Source organism: Lagenorhynchus albirostris, chromosome 7, assembly GCF_949774975.1.
Source record: "Lagenorhynchus albirostris chromosome 7, mLagAlb1.1, whole genome shotgun sequence".
NCBI lineage: Eukaryota > Metazoa > Chordata > Mammalia > Artiodactyla > Delphinidae > Lagenorhynchus > Lagenorhynchus albirostris.
Window position 1 is genome coordinate 10,751,399 of NC_083101.1, and position 15,653 is coordinate 10,767,051.

At 45.5% G+C, this 15,653-nt stretch overlaps 1 protein-coding gene across 2 annotated transcripts in view; it reads left to right on the top strand.

Moving 5' to 3' along the window:
• Positions 1 to 5,937: 5,937 nt before the first annotated feature.
• The window catches only part of NR6A1 (nuclear receptor subfamily 6 group A member 1), a 202,397-nt gene continuing 192,681 nt past the window's right edge, over positions 5,938 to 15,653 (top strand). For both annotated transcript variants that reach the window (XM_060153299.1, XM_060153300.1), the window contains exon 1: positions 5,938 to 6,064. In XM_060153299.1, the coding sequence (XP_060009282.1) occupies positions 5,965 to 6,064 (100 nt within the window). In that variant the 5' untranslated portion in view covers positions 5,938 to 5,964. The remainder of the gene's footprint in view (positions 6,065 to 15,653) is intronic.

Sequence of the window (15,653 nt, forward strand, 5' to 3'; positions counted from 1 at the left end):
GCCCGCTCTCAGCCGGGCCTCTTTGCCATTGGGCGGCTCTCCAAAGGGCATCCCTGTAAGGACACAAAAAAGGGTCTTGTTCGGAGCCCGCAGGAGCAGCGGGGGTAGTGAGAGGAGCGCGGGCTCCCTACACCGAGTGAGGTCCTGTTCTTTGAGATGTGGGACCTTGGACGTGTCTCTTCACCTCTTTGAGCTTCAGTTTCCTCGTCTGTTAAACGGGGAAAATAGTGTTTTCCTTTTGGAGTTGGTTGTAAATTTCAGATGAGTGATGTTTCCAGGGCAGGCGAAACTTTTGAGTTCTCTGAACACTCAGACCCTGCCAGCTCTACCCTTCTCAAGGCTCAGACCCCTCTCTCCTGCATGTTCCATTTCTTCCTCCCTCCGAGATCCCTCCCATCAACCCCCAACTAAACTCCAGCACTGCAACCTTTTAAACACCCTCCCCATCCGCCTGAGGGAGCGCCTCATTTCTCCGCTTCCTGAGCAACAAAACTTTCCTAGGAACCATCTGCGGTCGCCAGTCCTCAAATTCCCTGCTCATCCCGGCGCTCCAGGGGTCTTCAGTCTCACTATGGAAATGCCTTGTTGGGGTCTCTGGGCCCTCCTGCAACCCAATCCAAAGCGGCACCTCTCTACCCTCTCAGAATCCACAGCTCTTGATCACGCCCCCTTCTCCAACTCTCCTCTCTCGGATTTGCCCTCGGATCTCAACGCGGACGACTCAGTCACTTCTGCAAGTCCTTCTGCCTCTGTGCACGCTGTGGGGGCGGGGGTGGGGGTGAGGGGGAGTGGACCCCCTTTTCTAACCTCTCCTCACTACGTCTGTAGATTACCCCTCCCCTGAGCCCAAGAAGCCTCCTCTTGTGTGTGCTTGCCTGGCTTTGTAAACTTCAACTGCTCAAAAAGGAACACTGATTTGTGCCCTCAAGTGTTGCTACCTTCCACGCCTACCCTATCCTTACTTTCCAGCACTTCCCCTTCCTGCACTCCTCCACCCTCTTCATTTTCCTCATGGAATCTATCACTTTATGAACTATGTTGTTGGTATGTGTTTCTTTGTGTCTGTTCATGCCTTCTCTTGTGGGAGAGGAATAAGGCCTTCCTGTCCACATACTTTGTCCACAAGCAGCTAGCTCAGTGGTTCTCAAAGTGTGGTCCCTGGACCAGCAGCCTCAGCATCACCTGGGAACTTGTTAGACATGCAAATATAAGGCCTCAACCTAAGGAGGCAGAAGCTCCTCCAGGGGTGGGGCCCAACCATCTGTGTGTTTCTTTTTTTTTTTTTTTTGGTCCCACCGTGCGGCTTTTGGGATCTTATTTCCTTCTCCAGGGATCGAACCCGTGCCCCTTGCAGCGGAAGCGTGGATTCTTAGCCACAGGATCGCCAGGGAAGTCCCAACAATCTGTTTGTTTTAAAGAAGGTTTTTTAAAATCAGGGCTGTGAAATGATCCAATTTGCTTTTTTTTTTTTTTGCAACGAAGACCTGCATTAGGTCTTCGTTGCTGCGCGTGAGCTCTCTCTAGTTGCGGCAAGCAGGGGCTACTCTTCGATGCGGTACACAGGCTTCTCATTGCGGTGGCTTCTCTTGTTGCGGAGCACAGGCTCTAGGCATGCAGGCTTCAGCAGTTGTGCCTCCCAGGCTTAGTTGCTCCGCGGCATGTGGGATGTTCCCGAACCAGGGCTCGAACCCGTGACCCCTGCATTTGCAGGCGGATTCGTAACCACTGCGCCACCAGGGAAGTCCCCAATCTGTGGTTTTTAACCAGCCCTCCAGGGGATTTAAAATTTGAGAACCACTGGCTCAGCACAAGGTCAGGTGGTCCATAACTCTCAGTTGAATTAAAGAATCATGTGCAGTAGGTGTTCAGTACAAATTAGCTTCTTTCATAACTAGAGATCCCCTGGGGAGGGCTAGATTAGTGTACAAAACAAATATGGTGTGTGTTCTTATGTGCACAATCTGGGAATGGACACAATTAATGGATAAGGAGGAGAGCCAGCTGCTGGGAATCCAGTAAGGAGAAAGGCTTACTTTACACTGAATACTTTTTTGCAACCTGGGAATTTTGCAGTGTGTTTCCTATCTATTCAGATAATAGACAAAATGTACTTAAAACAAACAGAACCTGGTGGGGGTTCCCTTTCCCAGCCCTTTCTCCCCATGCAGCCTGGCTGGGACTCTCTGGCTAGGTCTTGGAAGAGCAAGGCTGCTGTCATCAGAGAATTCTGCCCCCCCTGCTGGCTGTTCTCCCACATGGCCCCATGGTTTCCTCCGGCTTCCTCCTTTTCACCCTTGTCTCCTGCACTCTGTCCCTGGGTAGGCTCCAGCCACAATGAATTTTCTGTTTCAACATGACCTCGGGACCTTTGCACAGGCTGTTCCTTCCCCCTGAAACTCTCTCTCTCCACTCACTGTGACTCATTCCTACTCATCCTTCCATCTTCAATGCTCATTATCCCCCCGTCCCCGCCCCTGACCAAATTGAGCCCTGTCACACACTCCCATAGCACCAGGAACCTCTAAGCATGTTCTCAGTCGTAGCACTTATATGTAATTGTGGGTATGTGATTATTTTGTTTGATTAGTGTCTGTCTCTCCCACCACAGGACAAGGCCCTCATGATGGAGCCCTTACCTGCCTTGTTCTTAGCTGTAGCTCTGACTGGTTGTTTGTCTACCTCTGACCTCAGCACTCCCCCCACCCCCAGATCCTTCATTCTTCTTAGATATTTTCCTTCCTAGCTCTTTTGTCATTTGTCCTGCTGGTGGGGGAGTCTTCTTCACCTGTCCTTCTGAGCCTGTTTTCTCATTTGTAATCTGGGGAGAAAAGTATTGACCTCTCAGGATTGTTGGGGGGACAATGTAAGGGAAAGGGTCCACAGTAAGTGCCTACCTCACAGGACCCTCTCTGCTTAGAACAGTCAGTGGCTGGGGTCTCAGGACACAGTCATTACCCTCACCTTTCTCAGTTTTGTGGTAGTTGACTCTTCCCAAGAAGCATTTTTTTTTTTTTTCCCAAGAAGCATTTTCAGAAGAGAAGTAACTGGGAATTAGGACCACTCTTTAAATAACATTAGTTAACAGGTCCCATTTATTATGCCAGACCTTATATTAATTGCTTTGCATGCATCATCTTACTTGATTCTCGTAACAATCCTGTGAGGTAGTAACTATCACTATTATCCCTCCCCCCTTAGAAACCAGGACTTTGAGGCTTGGAGGTAACCAAAGTTGCACTTATTAAGTAGAAAAAATCAGATATGTTTTACTTGTTTTTTCACCCACTCAGCAATTATTTATTGAGTGTCTACTGTGTTCAGGTTCTGTGCTCAGCAGTTGGGGTTATAATGATGAGAGTGAGAAAAAAGGGAGATCTAGAAAGGCTTTTGGGGGCTTCCCGAGTGGCGCAACGGTTAGGAATCCGCCTGCCAATGCAGGGGACCTGGGTTCGAGCCCTGGTCTGGGAGGATCCCACATGCCGCAGAGCAACTAAGCCCATGCGCCACAACTACTGAGCCTGCGTGCTGCAACTACCAAGGCCTGCACGCCTAAAGCCTGTGCTCTGCAACGAGAGAAGCCACCGCAATGAGAAGCCTGTGCACCGCAATGAAGAGTAGCCCCCGCTCGCTGCAACTAGAGAGAGCCCGTGCTCAGCAACGAAGACCCAACTCAGCCAAAAATAAATACATAAAATAAGTAAGTTTATAGAAAGGCTTTTGGGAGGAAGTGACAACAGAGCTGGAGTCTGAAGGATGAGGAGGAGCTACTTCCAAGGGCTGAGCATTTGGCTGAACTTTTCTGTCCATCTTTGAGAGTCGATTTAGAATTTCATCCACCACTGAAACCCCAGTCCTTCCGGAGGTTTCTGCAGTGCCACTTAGGCCCTGATTGGATCTCCAGGGAAGGGGAACTCACTGCCTCCAGAGGTCTATGACAAAAGCAAGCTTTGGCTCTAGGAAGGCCACCTGGTCCTAACTCATTTTAGAACCCAGAACTGAGGGAATGGCCCAGAAGACCCATCTCCTCTGTCTCCCTCCCCCCCCACGGCCCCCAACTCTAAGGGCTCCCCTCCCCCTCTGGGGCTGGGGAACGGTAGTGGGGAAGCAATCACAGAGAGATCATTTCTCACAGTCCACAGAGAGTTGAGAGCTCAACAGAGCAGCAAGGGAACACAGAGGGGAACTAGATGTTCCCTGGTGGGAGATATTAATATCCGTGAGGGGCTATTTGAACAGGATGTTGAAAGATGAATAGGAGTTTGGGATTGTGTTGGGTGAAGCCAGTAGTGTGAAGGAGCCAAGAGTTCAGGTTCAGGTGTCTGACCGACTGGCTTTGGAATCCCCATTACTGATGGGTGATTTCATCAGTGTGTGAGAGCGGCAATGTTGGAGCTACCTCATAGAGCAGATATGAGGTTCAGAGCATAGCGTTAATGTAAATCTCTCAGAACGGTAGCCCGAGCAGATTAAGGATGCAGTACAGGTTAACCGGTGTCGGTAAGGAACAGCCAACCAACCCATAAATGCAGGGAAGCATTGCAAAACATCCTGCCTAGCAGGTGAGGGAACGGGTATAATGGGAAATGTGGCAGGGGTCAGACCAGGCAGGGGTGCGAATGCCAGGATGAGGACTTGAAAATTAAGCAAGCAATGACATAGAGGAGCCAACTGATTGGTGGGGCGGGGTAGGGGTCAGGGTGTGGAATGGGCAGCCAGTGAGGAAGCTGCAGCATAACCCAGCAGAGTAGAGGTGGGCAAGGAACCAGTGTTCTTGTTCTTTGTTTTCGAACAGGCCAGGTAGAGCTTAGTTAGACCTTGGGAGGCAGCCGCGATGAGCCCTTTCCTGAGAGGGTCGCTGAAGGCGTACGCCTCCGGCAGGCCCAGAGGCTGGAGGCCGCGCGCCACCTGGTGGCCGCAGGAGGTGGGCTCAGCAGCGGAAATTGCAAAATCCGGGATTTTGCTCTGGGAAACTGAGGCAAGGAGCGGGTGTGGGGGAGATTGGGATCTTCCAATTGGACCCCGTCCCTATTCCAACCCCATTTTACAGATAGGAAAGCTGAGGAGAAGGGAAGGCGAACAAAACCGGGTAAGGACCCTCGCAAACGGAGGGCTTCAAGACCTCAGGAGTCAAGAGTCTGAGTTTCTTTATCGGCATCAATGGCCTGAAGCTTAGTTTGCCATTCTGTTCTTTGGGCAGGGGGAGAATGAAAGAGGAGGAGGAGAAACTTAAACCTTTCCCGCCCACCCGGAGGTAAAAGGCTTTAAAGAGTACTCCGGAAAGCGGAGTTTTATAGATTCCATTTGCATACGAACGCAGTCACCTCGAGTTAAACTCCGGCCCTTTAATCTCGGGTCCAATTTGTCCCGAAGCCGCGGAGGAAGGCCCTCGTGAATACCCAAGCTCCGCCCCCTATAAGCCCCGCCCACAGGGCTGGGCTTCATTGCACGTGCTCACCCGGCTCCTTCGCGATCCGCCTTCTAGGAAAGACTCATTCTCGGGGCGGGGGGATACGAGGCGTCATAGGGGATGTTGAACATGGATAAATCATAATAAAGAGAAGGCCCTGAAGCAATCTTTATTCAATTTTTACCAGAAGTTTTCATCAGGGTTCATGATATTGAAAGGCCTTGGCCTTCCCTTCTCAAGGCCGCTTTTCCTTCCTCCCACCCCTTCAGTTGGTGGGGTCCCGCGTGGCCGGCCTCGCTCGGCGGACTCCAATTCCCAGCGTGCCCCGTAGGGCAGTGCGTGGCAGCGGCGCGTGACGTCGGGGGTGGGAGCTGGCCAGTGCTGAGGGGGCGCGGCGCGGAGGGGCGCGGAGCCCGGCGGCTCGGGGCCCAGAGAGCGCCGCGGCCGGCAGCCCGCCGGCCCCTGACAGCCCCCTCCCCCCCGGCGGACGACGACGACGACGAGGGCGCCGGTCATGGCGGAGCAGCGAACCGAGCGCGGGCCCTGAGCACCACCGCATGGAGCGGGACGAACGGCCGCCTAGCGGAGGGGGAGGCGGCGGGGGCTCGGCGGGGTTCCTGGAGCCGCCCGCCGCGCTCCCTCCGCCGCCGCGCAACGGTGGGTGAGGGGCGTGCAGAGTCTCGCCGGGCGAGAACCAGTCCCCTACCCCGGGGATTCCCCTCCTCTCAGCGGACTCTCACTCTGGGAAGCCGCGGCGGCCCGGGATCCCCTCAGCGCGGACCTTCACCCCGGTCCCCCTCGGCGCGGACCCTCCCTCTCCTTCCCCTTCTTCCCGGTTCCCCTCCGCGCGGATCCTCCCCCTGCCGGGTTCCCTCCACCCCGACCTTCGTTTTCCCCTCCCCTCTGTCCCCTCAGCACAGGCCTCCCCTCCCCCCGTCCCTCTGCGCGAATCCTCCCCCCTCCCCCAGGTCCCCTCTGCGCCGGCCCCTCTCGCTCTCCCCCGGTCCCCTCACCTCGAGTCCCGTCAGTGGGGAAGCCCCCTCCCCCTCGGGTTCCCTCCGCTCCCAGCCTCCCCTTCCCCCCCCGGGTACTCTTCTGTGGGGGTCTCTTCCCCAAAGGGTCCCTTCGGCGACGAGCCTCTTCCCCTCCCCCCCACAACTCTCCCCCACGCGGGTCCCTCCTCCCTCCGTGGACTCTCCCTCTGCGCCCTGCCGCCGCCACACCCTCGACCCCTTGGTTTTCTCTGCCCCTCACCTTTATGGAGCCTCTTTCCCTCTCTTCTGCGGTGCCGCGCTTCCGTTGCTGCCCCAGCCTCCACCTCGGTGCCGACCCCCAGTTCCGTAGCTGCCGGCTCAGCGGTTCTCTTCTCTTTCGGACCCCGCACCCCGCCTTTCTGCGCTCCTTCCCCGCGCTCTCCTGCCCGCCTGTTCCCCCGCCCTGCTCAGCCCCTTCTGCCCGCTGGCTCAGAGCTCCGGCCCGACCGGGTGCCCGGGACACCTGCCTCTTCCCTTCTTAAACCCGTCTGTCCTGGCCCGCGCCTGCCCAACCTCAGTTCTCCTCTTCCTTTCGCGATCCCGGAGCCCAGGGCCGGAGGATTCCTCACCTGGCCCGGCCCTTCCCACCGCTCTCTCCCTGCCCCCACGTCCGGGCCAAGTCCTCAGGTTCCTCGGGGCTCTGGCTGGGCCCGACTCACCCTCCTCCCCTCGGCTCTGTGCTACCCCCGCAGGGTGTTTTATTTGTATCTGTTTGATATTTTCCCCCTCAGTGTTTGCCGCGGAATGTTTTTATTGGTAACGTGTAAGGAGCTTTTGTGAGGTCGTAAAAGGTGAACTTTTGAACTTGGAAAGCTCCCTGGAGCAATTAGCGCAGGCGTTAGCCCCGGGAGGCCTGCATTACAAAGGGTGCTCGTACCGGCCCGCAAACTCTTCGGCGGCAAACCCGATTTATTTATTTATTTGCCCTGCCTTCCACCTTTCAAATCTCCTCATTTCCGAATAAAGGGCAGGCTCTCGGAGATCCGTGTCTCCTCCCCTCTCTGCGCCATAAACGCCCAATTCTCTGAAAGATCTAGGACCGAACAGTGTCTAACAAGTAACAGATTTCAAATTGAATGCAAACACCCGGGACAGTTAGGAGGCACTAAAAATTAATTGCTTTAGCAAGAAGTTTCTCAATCAGGACAGTGACCTGGCAGGTGTGAAGAAAGTAACCTGAAAATAGGTCACTTGGGTGCTCAGTTGTTGAATGAATGAGGAGTTACACAAGGGGAGAAATCTTGGGGTGGATCTGCGCCTTTATAAATTTATTAACTCATCAAACATTTATTGCCAGTTTGAGTAGATCTGGTATTTTTTTTTTACCAGTTAAGGGAAAAGTCTGTTTCCAAGAGAGCCTGGTTAACTTCACTAAATGTTGCTGACCAAATAGTGATATGTTTTCAAAGCTCTTGTCCTTTTCTGAGATGTCTGTGATGTGCGGTATCTAGGTGGCTGGCAGTCCCTTGGGATGTCTTTGGAGACTAATTTCTGAATGTGAACATGTTTGAGATCAATAAAATCCCGTGTCACAAAGGAGGAGGCTGGAATCCAGTTAGGGTAGAAGGAGACAGTATCATAGGAACAAAGGATTTCTTTAGTGCTTTTGACTTGTGAGCTTTTTAAGACGTGATTTGGTTTGGTGTTAATGTGTTAAAGTTGTAAATCGTGATGTAAAATTTATCATGCTGATTTTTTACCCAAGTCCCAGATCTATGTTATGGCCCATATTAGTGTGTGTATTTTCATAATGCCTTTCTGTGTGTCTATACTTCCTGTATCCACCTGTGCGACACGTAGCTGATGGATTGTACTACAGACAGTACTTTCAGTTCTACTTGAGAATATTGTAAGGGAAGCCTAGGAACTGCATTTGCTATTAATTATTCATTAGTACATTTTAAAGAACTCAGTGGTAATTTTAACTCTTAATCAAATTTCCCTTTCACAGCCTCATTTCCTCAGTCGTCTGGACCATTTAAAAGAATGTTATCAAGCAATACATTTAGGCTAAGGTGGCATCAGTCCAGTTTAGTGCTACAAATATTTCCTTTTTGTTGAAAACAGAATGGGATTTTGGCAGTTTGATGGGCTTTAAAGAAAATATGTGAAACATTAGACTGTTGTGGGAAGTTTTATTTTCTAGTGTAAAAATGAGCATTGTCTACTGTTTTACAATTTATGTTCATTATATTTTATAACTTAACATGCTTACAGAAGAATTACCAAAAAAGGAAAAAAAAATTTGGAATGGTGGGACCTTTTTTTTTTTCTCGTTCACTTACTAATTAATATTTTTCTCCAAAAGTAAATGAAACTGCTTAGGTTCCAAGCAGAGAAAATGAATTCTTCTGGCTTTTTATCCTAGCGACTGATTTCTATTTTATATGACTATTTGCAGTAGATAGCTATCTAGATAGGAGGTCTTTTGGTTTGTGTCATGAAGAAATAAACTGGAGGTGGAATTTTAGAAATGTTTTCCTGCCAGAAATGCCACTGATGCTGAATTTACAGTCCTTTAAATGGTTTTAATGGTTTTTATTATTCTATTGCAGTAGAGTTGCTAGCCTTTTGATGCACCATCACCCTTCCAGGAATTCCCTGTGCTGACTGCGCTAGATATTTTCAGTTGTTGCTTTTAGGTTTTGAAGACAAACATGAACTCACTTAGTCATAATTTTAAAGGAAGATGAATGATTTGAGGAAGTATATGCTGAATATTGCACTTGTTCATTTTATTTTTAAGAGAATAAGGGAGTAGACAAATATTTCAAGCAAAGGAAGATAATAAGCCACTCTAAGTAATTAAAGGCATGTTTTATATAATTACACTTTAGAGGAATTGGAGAGTTCACTAAATAACATCATGCCCTTTTTTTGCTAAGACCATAGCATCCGAATGTTTATCCCTGAAAATACATTAGCAGTTGTTTTCCATGACAGTCTAACTTTTCAGTTCTGTGACTTTAAAGATCAAAGTTAGTTCTGAGTCACCTCAGAATTTTCTACTTCCATTAAAAAAAAAACATACTATAGTACTGTTGTTCTTTAGTAAAACAGCAAACAGGTGTTTTTTTAGTAGGTTCTGTGACCTCCAAAGAACAGTGAAAGGCAACAATGAACAGATTCATTGGTGATTTTGAGCAGCTGAGGTGTGAGATGACCACATTTCCAATCTCATATTTACCATCCACTGTCTTCTTTCTGAGCATTTCTGTTTCATGTAATCAGAATATGAACATGACATGTTCCTAATCCATAAATCATTTTGAATTCTATAGCAAAATTGTGTGTGTGTGTGTGTGTGTGTGTGTGTGTGTGTGTGTATATACTGCATGAATTAGCATGTGAAAGGGAGTTAGCGAGGGGGAGGAGGGAGATGAGCTAATGAAAAAACTGCTGGTAAATTTCCTAAAATATGCCCAAATCATGTATTCTGTATTCATAACTTCTTGGTTTCTCAGATTTTTCTACTTTTTCCTGGGGTTGTGGGGCAAAGGTTTAAATATCTAGGTTTAGGTTAGTGGAGATTGGAGGGTAGAAGTGCCAACTGCAAGTATGATATTGGTAAAGGAAGTTTCTACCACTTCTAGAGCCTGTTGTGCAAGATGGCTTTAAATTGCTAATGATGCTTGCGTGTTCTGGGGCCTGGGGCTGTATTTGTGAGTTTCATCCTGTATTAAGACACCATCACTTTGTTTTTATAACTAGGTGGGTATTTATTGGTTTGTGTTGAATAAATTGGTCCATTAATGAATTGTATTCAGATGGTAGCTTTTGGCTTCAGAATTTCAAAAGCCGGGATAGCTCCTTCCACATTAGGAGACTATTTTCAGCGAGCCCATGTAGGACTTCAGGGCCTTGTCATAATTTTTGGTTCTTGTATACTTTTGTGTTGTAGCCAAGTTAAATGACATTTTCCATTTAAGTATTTTTTCCATTTATATAATTAGGTTGAAGGTTAAATTTGGGAAGATGCCACTTACGAGTAAATTTTACATTGTTGGTCAAATCTACTCTATTAAAGTAGGACAATAAAAACGCCTTATTTTGTGTGAACCAGTCGTCTTATATGTGAAAAAGGTTCACAGTCAGAAAAATCAGAAGTTATGAATCAACAGATAAATCTTGCATTTCAGCAAAGAATAAGAGAGTCTTTGAAACAATTTTAAATAGAAGGTAGCTATTGAATATGTCCACACAGGTAGCGATCTAATATACCCAACTCTTTGTAATACTTCGAAAGTATTTCTGAGACCAACAAGTTGTGAAAGAAAACGTTTTCTTTCAAACTTTTGTATTCTTAAGGTCAACTTTTTCCTGGTTCAGGTAATTTCTTAAGGGCTTACGGATGCCTTTGATGGATAACTAGGGTTCAGAAATACCAGCATTATTTAAAGTCAGCAAGAAGTACTGAGCAGGTAATTCTTTTTCGGTTGTTGCGTCCCTGTTAGAGCCGAAGATTCAGATTCGTCTGAACTTATTCTTATATTAAAAAACAAACAAACAAAAAACAAACTCTGGATTAACTTTGATATACAGTATTCCAAGAATCAGGCCCAGTCTTCTATTTATTGCTTGTTTTCCACCATGGCTTGTCTTTATGAAAAAGATAAGACTGTTAGACCTTAGATAATGGAAAATTAGAAGAAAACCATTGTGAGGTGGCTAACCTGCCTTTTCAGTGTGGTTTAGAAATAACTATAAATAGAAAACTTTACTTGAAAGATTAAAACATTTCCTACTGTATTTCATTCTTCCCTTACTACCTGCTGTTAAACAGTAGCCTGCAGAGAACAGCTTTTCAAGAAACAGATTTTTTTTTGTTTACGATTATTTAAATAAGACTTTACTATGTAACCTGGTAATTCTAATTAACAGTGATTTAATTGGGGAGCGAACCAGGATTTCCTCATCTGGCTGCCGGGGACCTGAATTGCTTTTTTCCCCACCCCCAGCAGCACCAAATCTTTTGATCCCTAAGCTACAGTGGTTGTCATTTGAGAAAGCAAACTGAGAGAAAATAAGTTGCGAAAATAGTCTACTTTGAGGCTTCATTTGCATCTTGGAAGTTGTTCTTAGAAAAAAAATTATAGGGATAATTGAATCTTTAAAATTTATTTTGAAGGGCGCGAACTCTCATGTCTAAATAGAAAATTCCTAAATTTCCTTAAAAATACATTTTTTGCTTTAAAAATTTGGGGGATGTTTTAGCATTGACAATCACTATTTCAAAAGAGAAATTATCCTAATTATAAGTCCACAGGAGGCACTTAAGTGTTTTGAATTTCTTTAGGAATGTGTGTTTGGGGAAAACAAAAGTTAGCCTTTATGCAGTGGAAAAATTTTCATTCAAAGTAGTTGTGGTTTCTCCATCAGCATTATATTAAAAAGTTCAAATAGAGAATCACAGATTCTTATGTCATATACTTAATAAACTGTACAGTTTGTTATATTAAGAGTTAATTTTAAAAAGTATCTTTAAATGATGAAGTCTTTGGATCTTAATTGCGAACCTTACACCTTTCAGTTTGTTTACATGGGAGAAGCTATTCAAGCATAAACCACAGATGGCAGTAGCAGCGTATTTTTCTGTTTTCTGGACAGACTCTGGCCTTTAGGTTGGTGTCAATTCTACGGGCACTGTTGATACGTCAGCTGCCAAGTATAATGTTTCCTAAACCAATTCCCTAGGCAGCAACATGTAATGTGTTCTGGAAACAAATCCGGGCAATTGATTTGAAGATACACTCTGTGGGTGGTTTGAACCAGAGTAGTGATTTTGCTCTCATCTCAGAGTGAGAAATCATAAAGAGAAATTGGTAATAATGATGGAATTGTTTGAGTAATAAGCTGTAGCGCATTGGAATGGCAGTGGTGATATTAGCAAAGGATGTATCAAACATAGATACTTGCTTGAACAACTGTTTGCATTGGAAACAATTTGTAGTTTTTTAGAAAATATACTCAAGAATTATAATTTTGAGAGAGAGAAATGCACAACTAAATTCTTCATGTGGAAGAGGTAGATAGCCTTCTCAACTCTTTATTTCCAACTCTTTATATTTCATAGTATCAGGGAATTTTGTATCTGTCTATAAAAGCATTTCAGAGGTCTGTGAATGCTTGCTCTTCCATCCCATCATTGTAGTGTCAAAATTTCTGTGTTCTTAATTTTTCCCTTTAAAACCATTGTTTGAAAAAGGACATAATTAATTAAACAGGTTTTTTTTTTTTTTTTTTTTTTTGGCGGTACGCGGGCCTCTCAATGTTGTGGCCTCTCCCGTTGCGGAGCACAGGCTCCGGACGCGCAGGCTCCGGACGCGCAGGCTCAGCGGCCATGGCTCACGGGCCATGGCTCACGGGCCATGGCTCACGGGCCCAGCCGCTCCGTGGCATGTGGGATCTTCCCGGACCGGGGCACGAACCTGTGTCCCCTGCATCGGCAGGTGGACTCTCAACCACTGCGCCACCAGGGAAGCCCCTTTCTTTCTTTTTAAAAACTCTGCAAAGGGGCTATGGAGGAAAAAAAATGAAAATGAGTTCATATTAAGTTTTCTTTACTTGAGACTAAATGAGACTAAATGAAGTTCACGTCACTGAGTTCTCTGATAAGGCTTTTGTTACCTGCTACATGAAACCTGTTGCTTAACTGTTAATTATTTGTGTTAGAAATTTTCCAATAGAACCTGCTTCCTCACCAAGGGTGGATTTATAATTGTGGAAATAAATCTGACAACACAGAAATACTTTATTACTTGATAAGAATCATTGCTATAAAAATTAAATACTTATGAGATAAAAATCCTATCTTGCTTTTTAAAACTTCCATCAAGAATAGTTGTGATAAACGATAATGGAAGAGAATATTAAAAAAAAGAATGTGTATATGGATGTATAACTGAATCACTTAGCTGTACCGCAGAAATTAACACAACATTGTAAATCAACTATACTTCAATTAAAAATATAAGTAAAAGAAAAGAACCCAAAATTATGAACATAAAAGAAAAGAATAGTTTGCTTGTTTGCTTTCAGTAGACATGTTTGGCTTTCACAGAGCCTTCTAAAGTTGTGATTTTGGCAAAGTCAATTTGTAGATTGGTTTTCCTTTAACCTGGTTTGCACTGAGAGAGGTGGTAATAAAATCTGTATAGGAGAAGTATCTCCTCTTCTGGTGTTAAGAATACCCTTTCCTAGTGTGAGTAACATTTTAGTGTAAGTCAGTTACTGTGTTGTTAAAGGGTTAGGGATTTTCTCCTTAGAGTAGTTGCTAGGTAGAATTCATTCTATAGTGAGCTTGCTGGCAGAAGAAATGTCACAGAACAATGTGAGTAACAGTAAGGAGTAATTGGATCAGAATTTAAGATGAAGATTGGTGGATGATGAACGATCAGTGTGATATTTGGGCTACCTTCCTGAGAGCTCTCTAGTTATCTTGATGTTCTTGGAGTTTCACGTAATGTACCTTTCAAAGCATTTTTGTGTTCTCCAGGTAGGGTGGGGGGGCAGCTTAGTAATGAGAAGGTACATGCCTTTCCTTTTTCATTTTAAATGCTTGGATATTATTTCAAGTTTCAGATGAGTTAAATCGTGCTAATTACTAAGCTTAATAACTGAGGCAGATTTGGTTTTTTTCTTCCATATTTTTGCTGTCCTCTCGAAATCTAACCTGCTAGGAGGCTTCTCTCTAGCCTTACAGCCCTTCCTCCAAAATGCCTTTTTAGCAGGATAATAAACCACCTGGGGGGAATCCCCCACTGATATCTATTCAGAGGGCTTTGTTTTTTTGGAAGTCGCAGTAGTAGTCTCAGCAAAGGAGGAAGGATTTTGGTTAGATAGTGTGAGAGGGAAAGAGCAGGGACTCTGGAGTGTGGCAGAACAAAGATCACAACTGTGTGACTTTGTCACTTGACTTCTTTGAACTTTAGTGTTCTCATTGAATAATAATAGCTAACATTTATATAGTTATTATATAATATTCTTAGCACCTTACATTTATCAACTCACTTTATTCTCATAACCCTATGAGGTAGGTGTTCTATTATCATCTCCATTTTACAGATGTGAAAACTGAAGCCCACAGAGGTTAAGCCCTAGATTTTACAGTTAGTAACACCATTAATCATTTGTTTCCTAGGTTTAATGTCTCCTTCCACTCCTTCTCCCCACATACTATAATGTTTCTGAAATTGAGGGTAGGGTTATTAGGACTTGTGACAAAGTCTGTAGAGTGCCAAGCATAGTGTCTGCCTCAAAGCAGACACTTGTGAATCCAGGCCATTTATAGTTGTTGAGGAGGCCCAGAACTCAACTCCCGATATTAGAGAGTCACAGAGATCCACCCTTAGAGTTGCAAGTGATTTTTTTTTCTTTCTCTCATGTTAGCTTTAATAAGCCAACCAGAAAACAACTGAGCAGAAAATAATTTTGCAGAATCAGAGATAATCCTTGAGTGCTAAGGAAAGAAGGGGTTTTGAGCCATTCAAGGCAGGGATATCATATCTTGTATCTGTAGCGTCAGCACTAAAAACACAAGAAATTGGTGTTTCATGAATGTTGAATGAATGGACGAATGAAAGCGGTCAGGTCAGGAATCTTGAGTCTTTTGCTTTAATCAGAGCCCTTTGAGTCTGAATTCTTTGCTGGTAGTCAGAGAAAGTCTGCAAAATATAAGGGAAGGGAATGTGCTTTTCAGTCACTTCAGAAAATTGGGGCAAGTATGTAAGTCAAGCCATGTGTTGAAGCTAAATCCAAGGTTTGACAGGCCCTCCTGGAACCAGAATATAGCTACATTTCTGTTTGGAAATGTAGCTCTCATTATACCTAAAGTGACCAGATACACCAGATTAAGATGCGATGGCCAGTAAACCCCTGGCTGTTTGCTTGACTATGTTGGGGAATGTGGTTTAGGAAAAAGATGAGCTTTGTCCCCTATACCTTTTTTATTTCTGCCACACAAAAGCTGGCTATATGAAAAAGAGGAGGACAAATCTAAGGTTGATGTGACCCTTTGAAAATGGAAATATAAGAACCAGTTGTCTAAAGTTTGTAAAATATAGATAGTGATTTCCTAGCAAGGAGATGGTGAGACTGATGTGGCAGTGGGGGTTAATAGATCGTGGTAGCAATGTAGTTTGAGCAGGAAAGGACTTGCGAGAGGAGGCCAACTACATTATTTGAGGAGGTATGAGGCTCAGGAAATAGTTGAT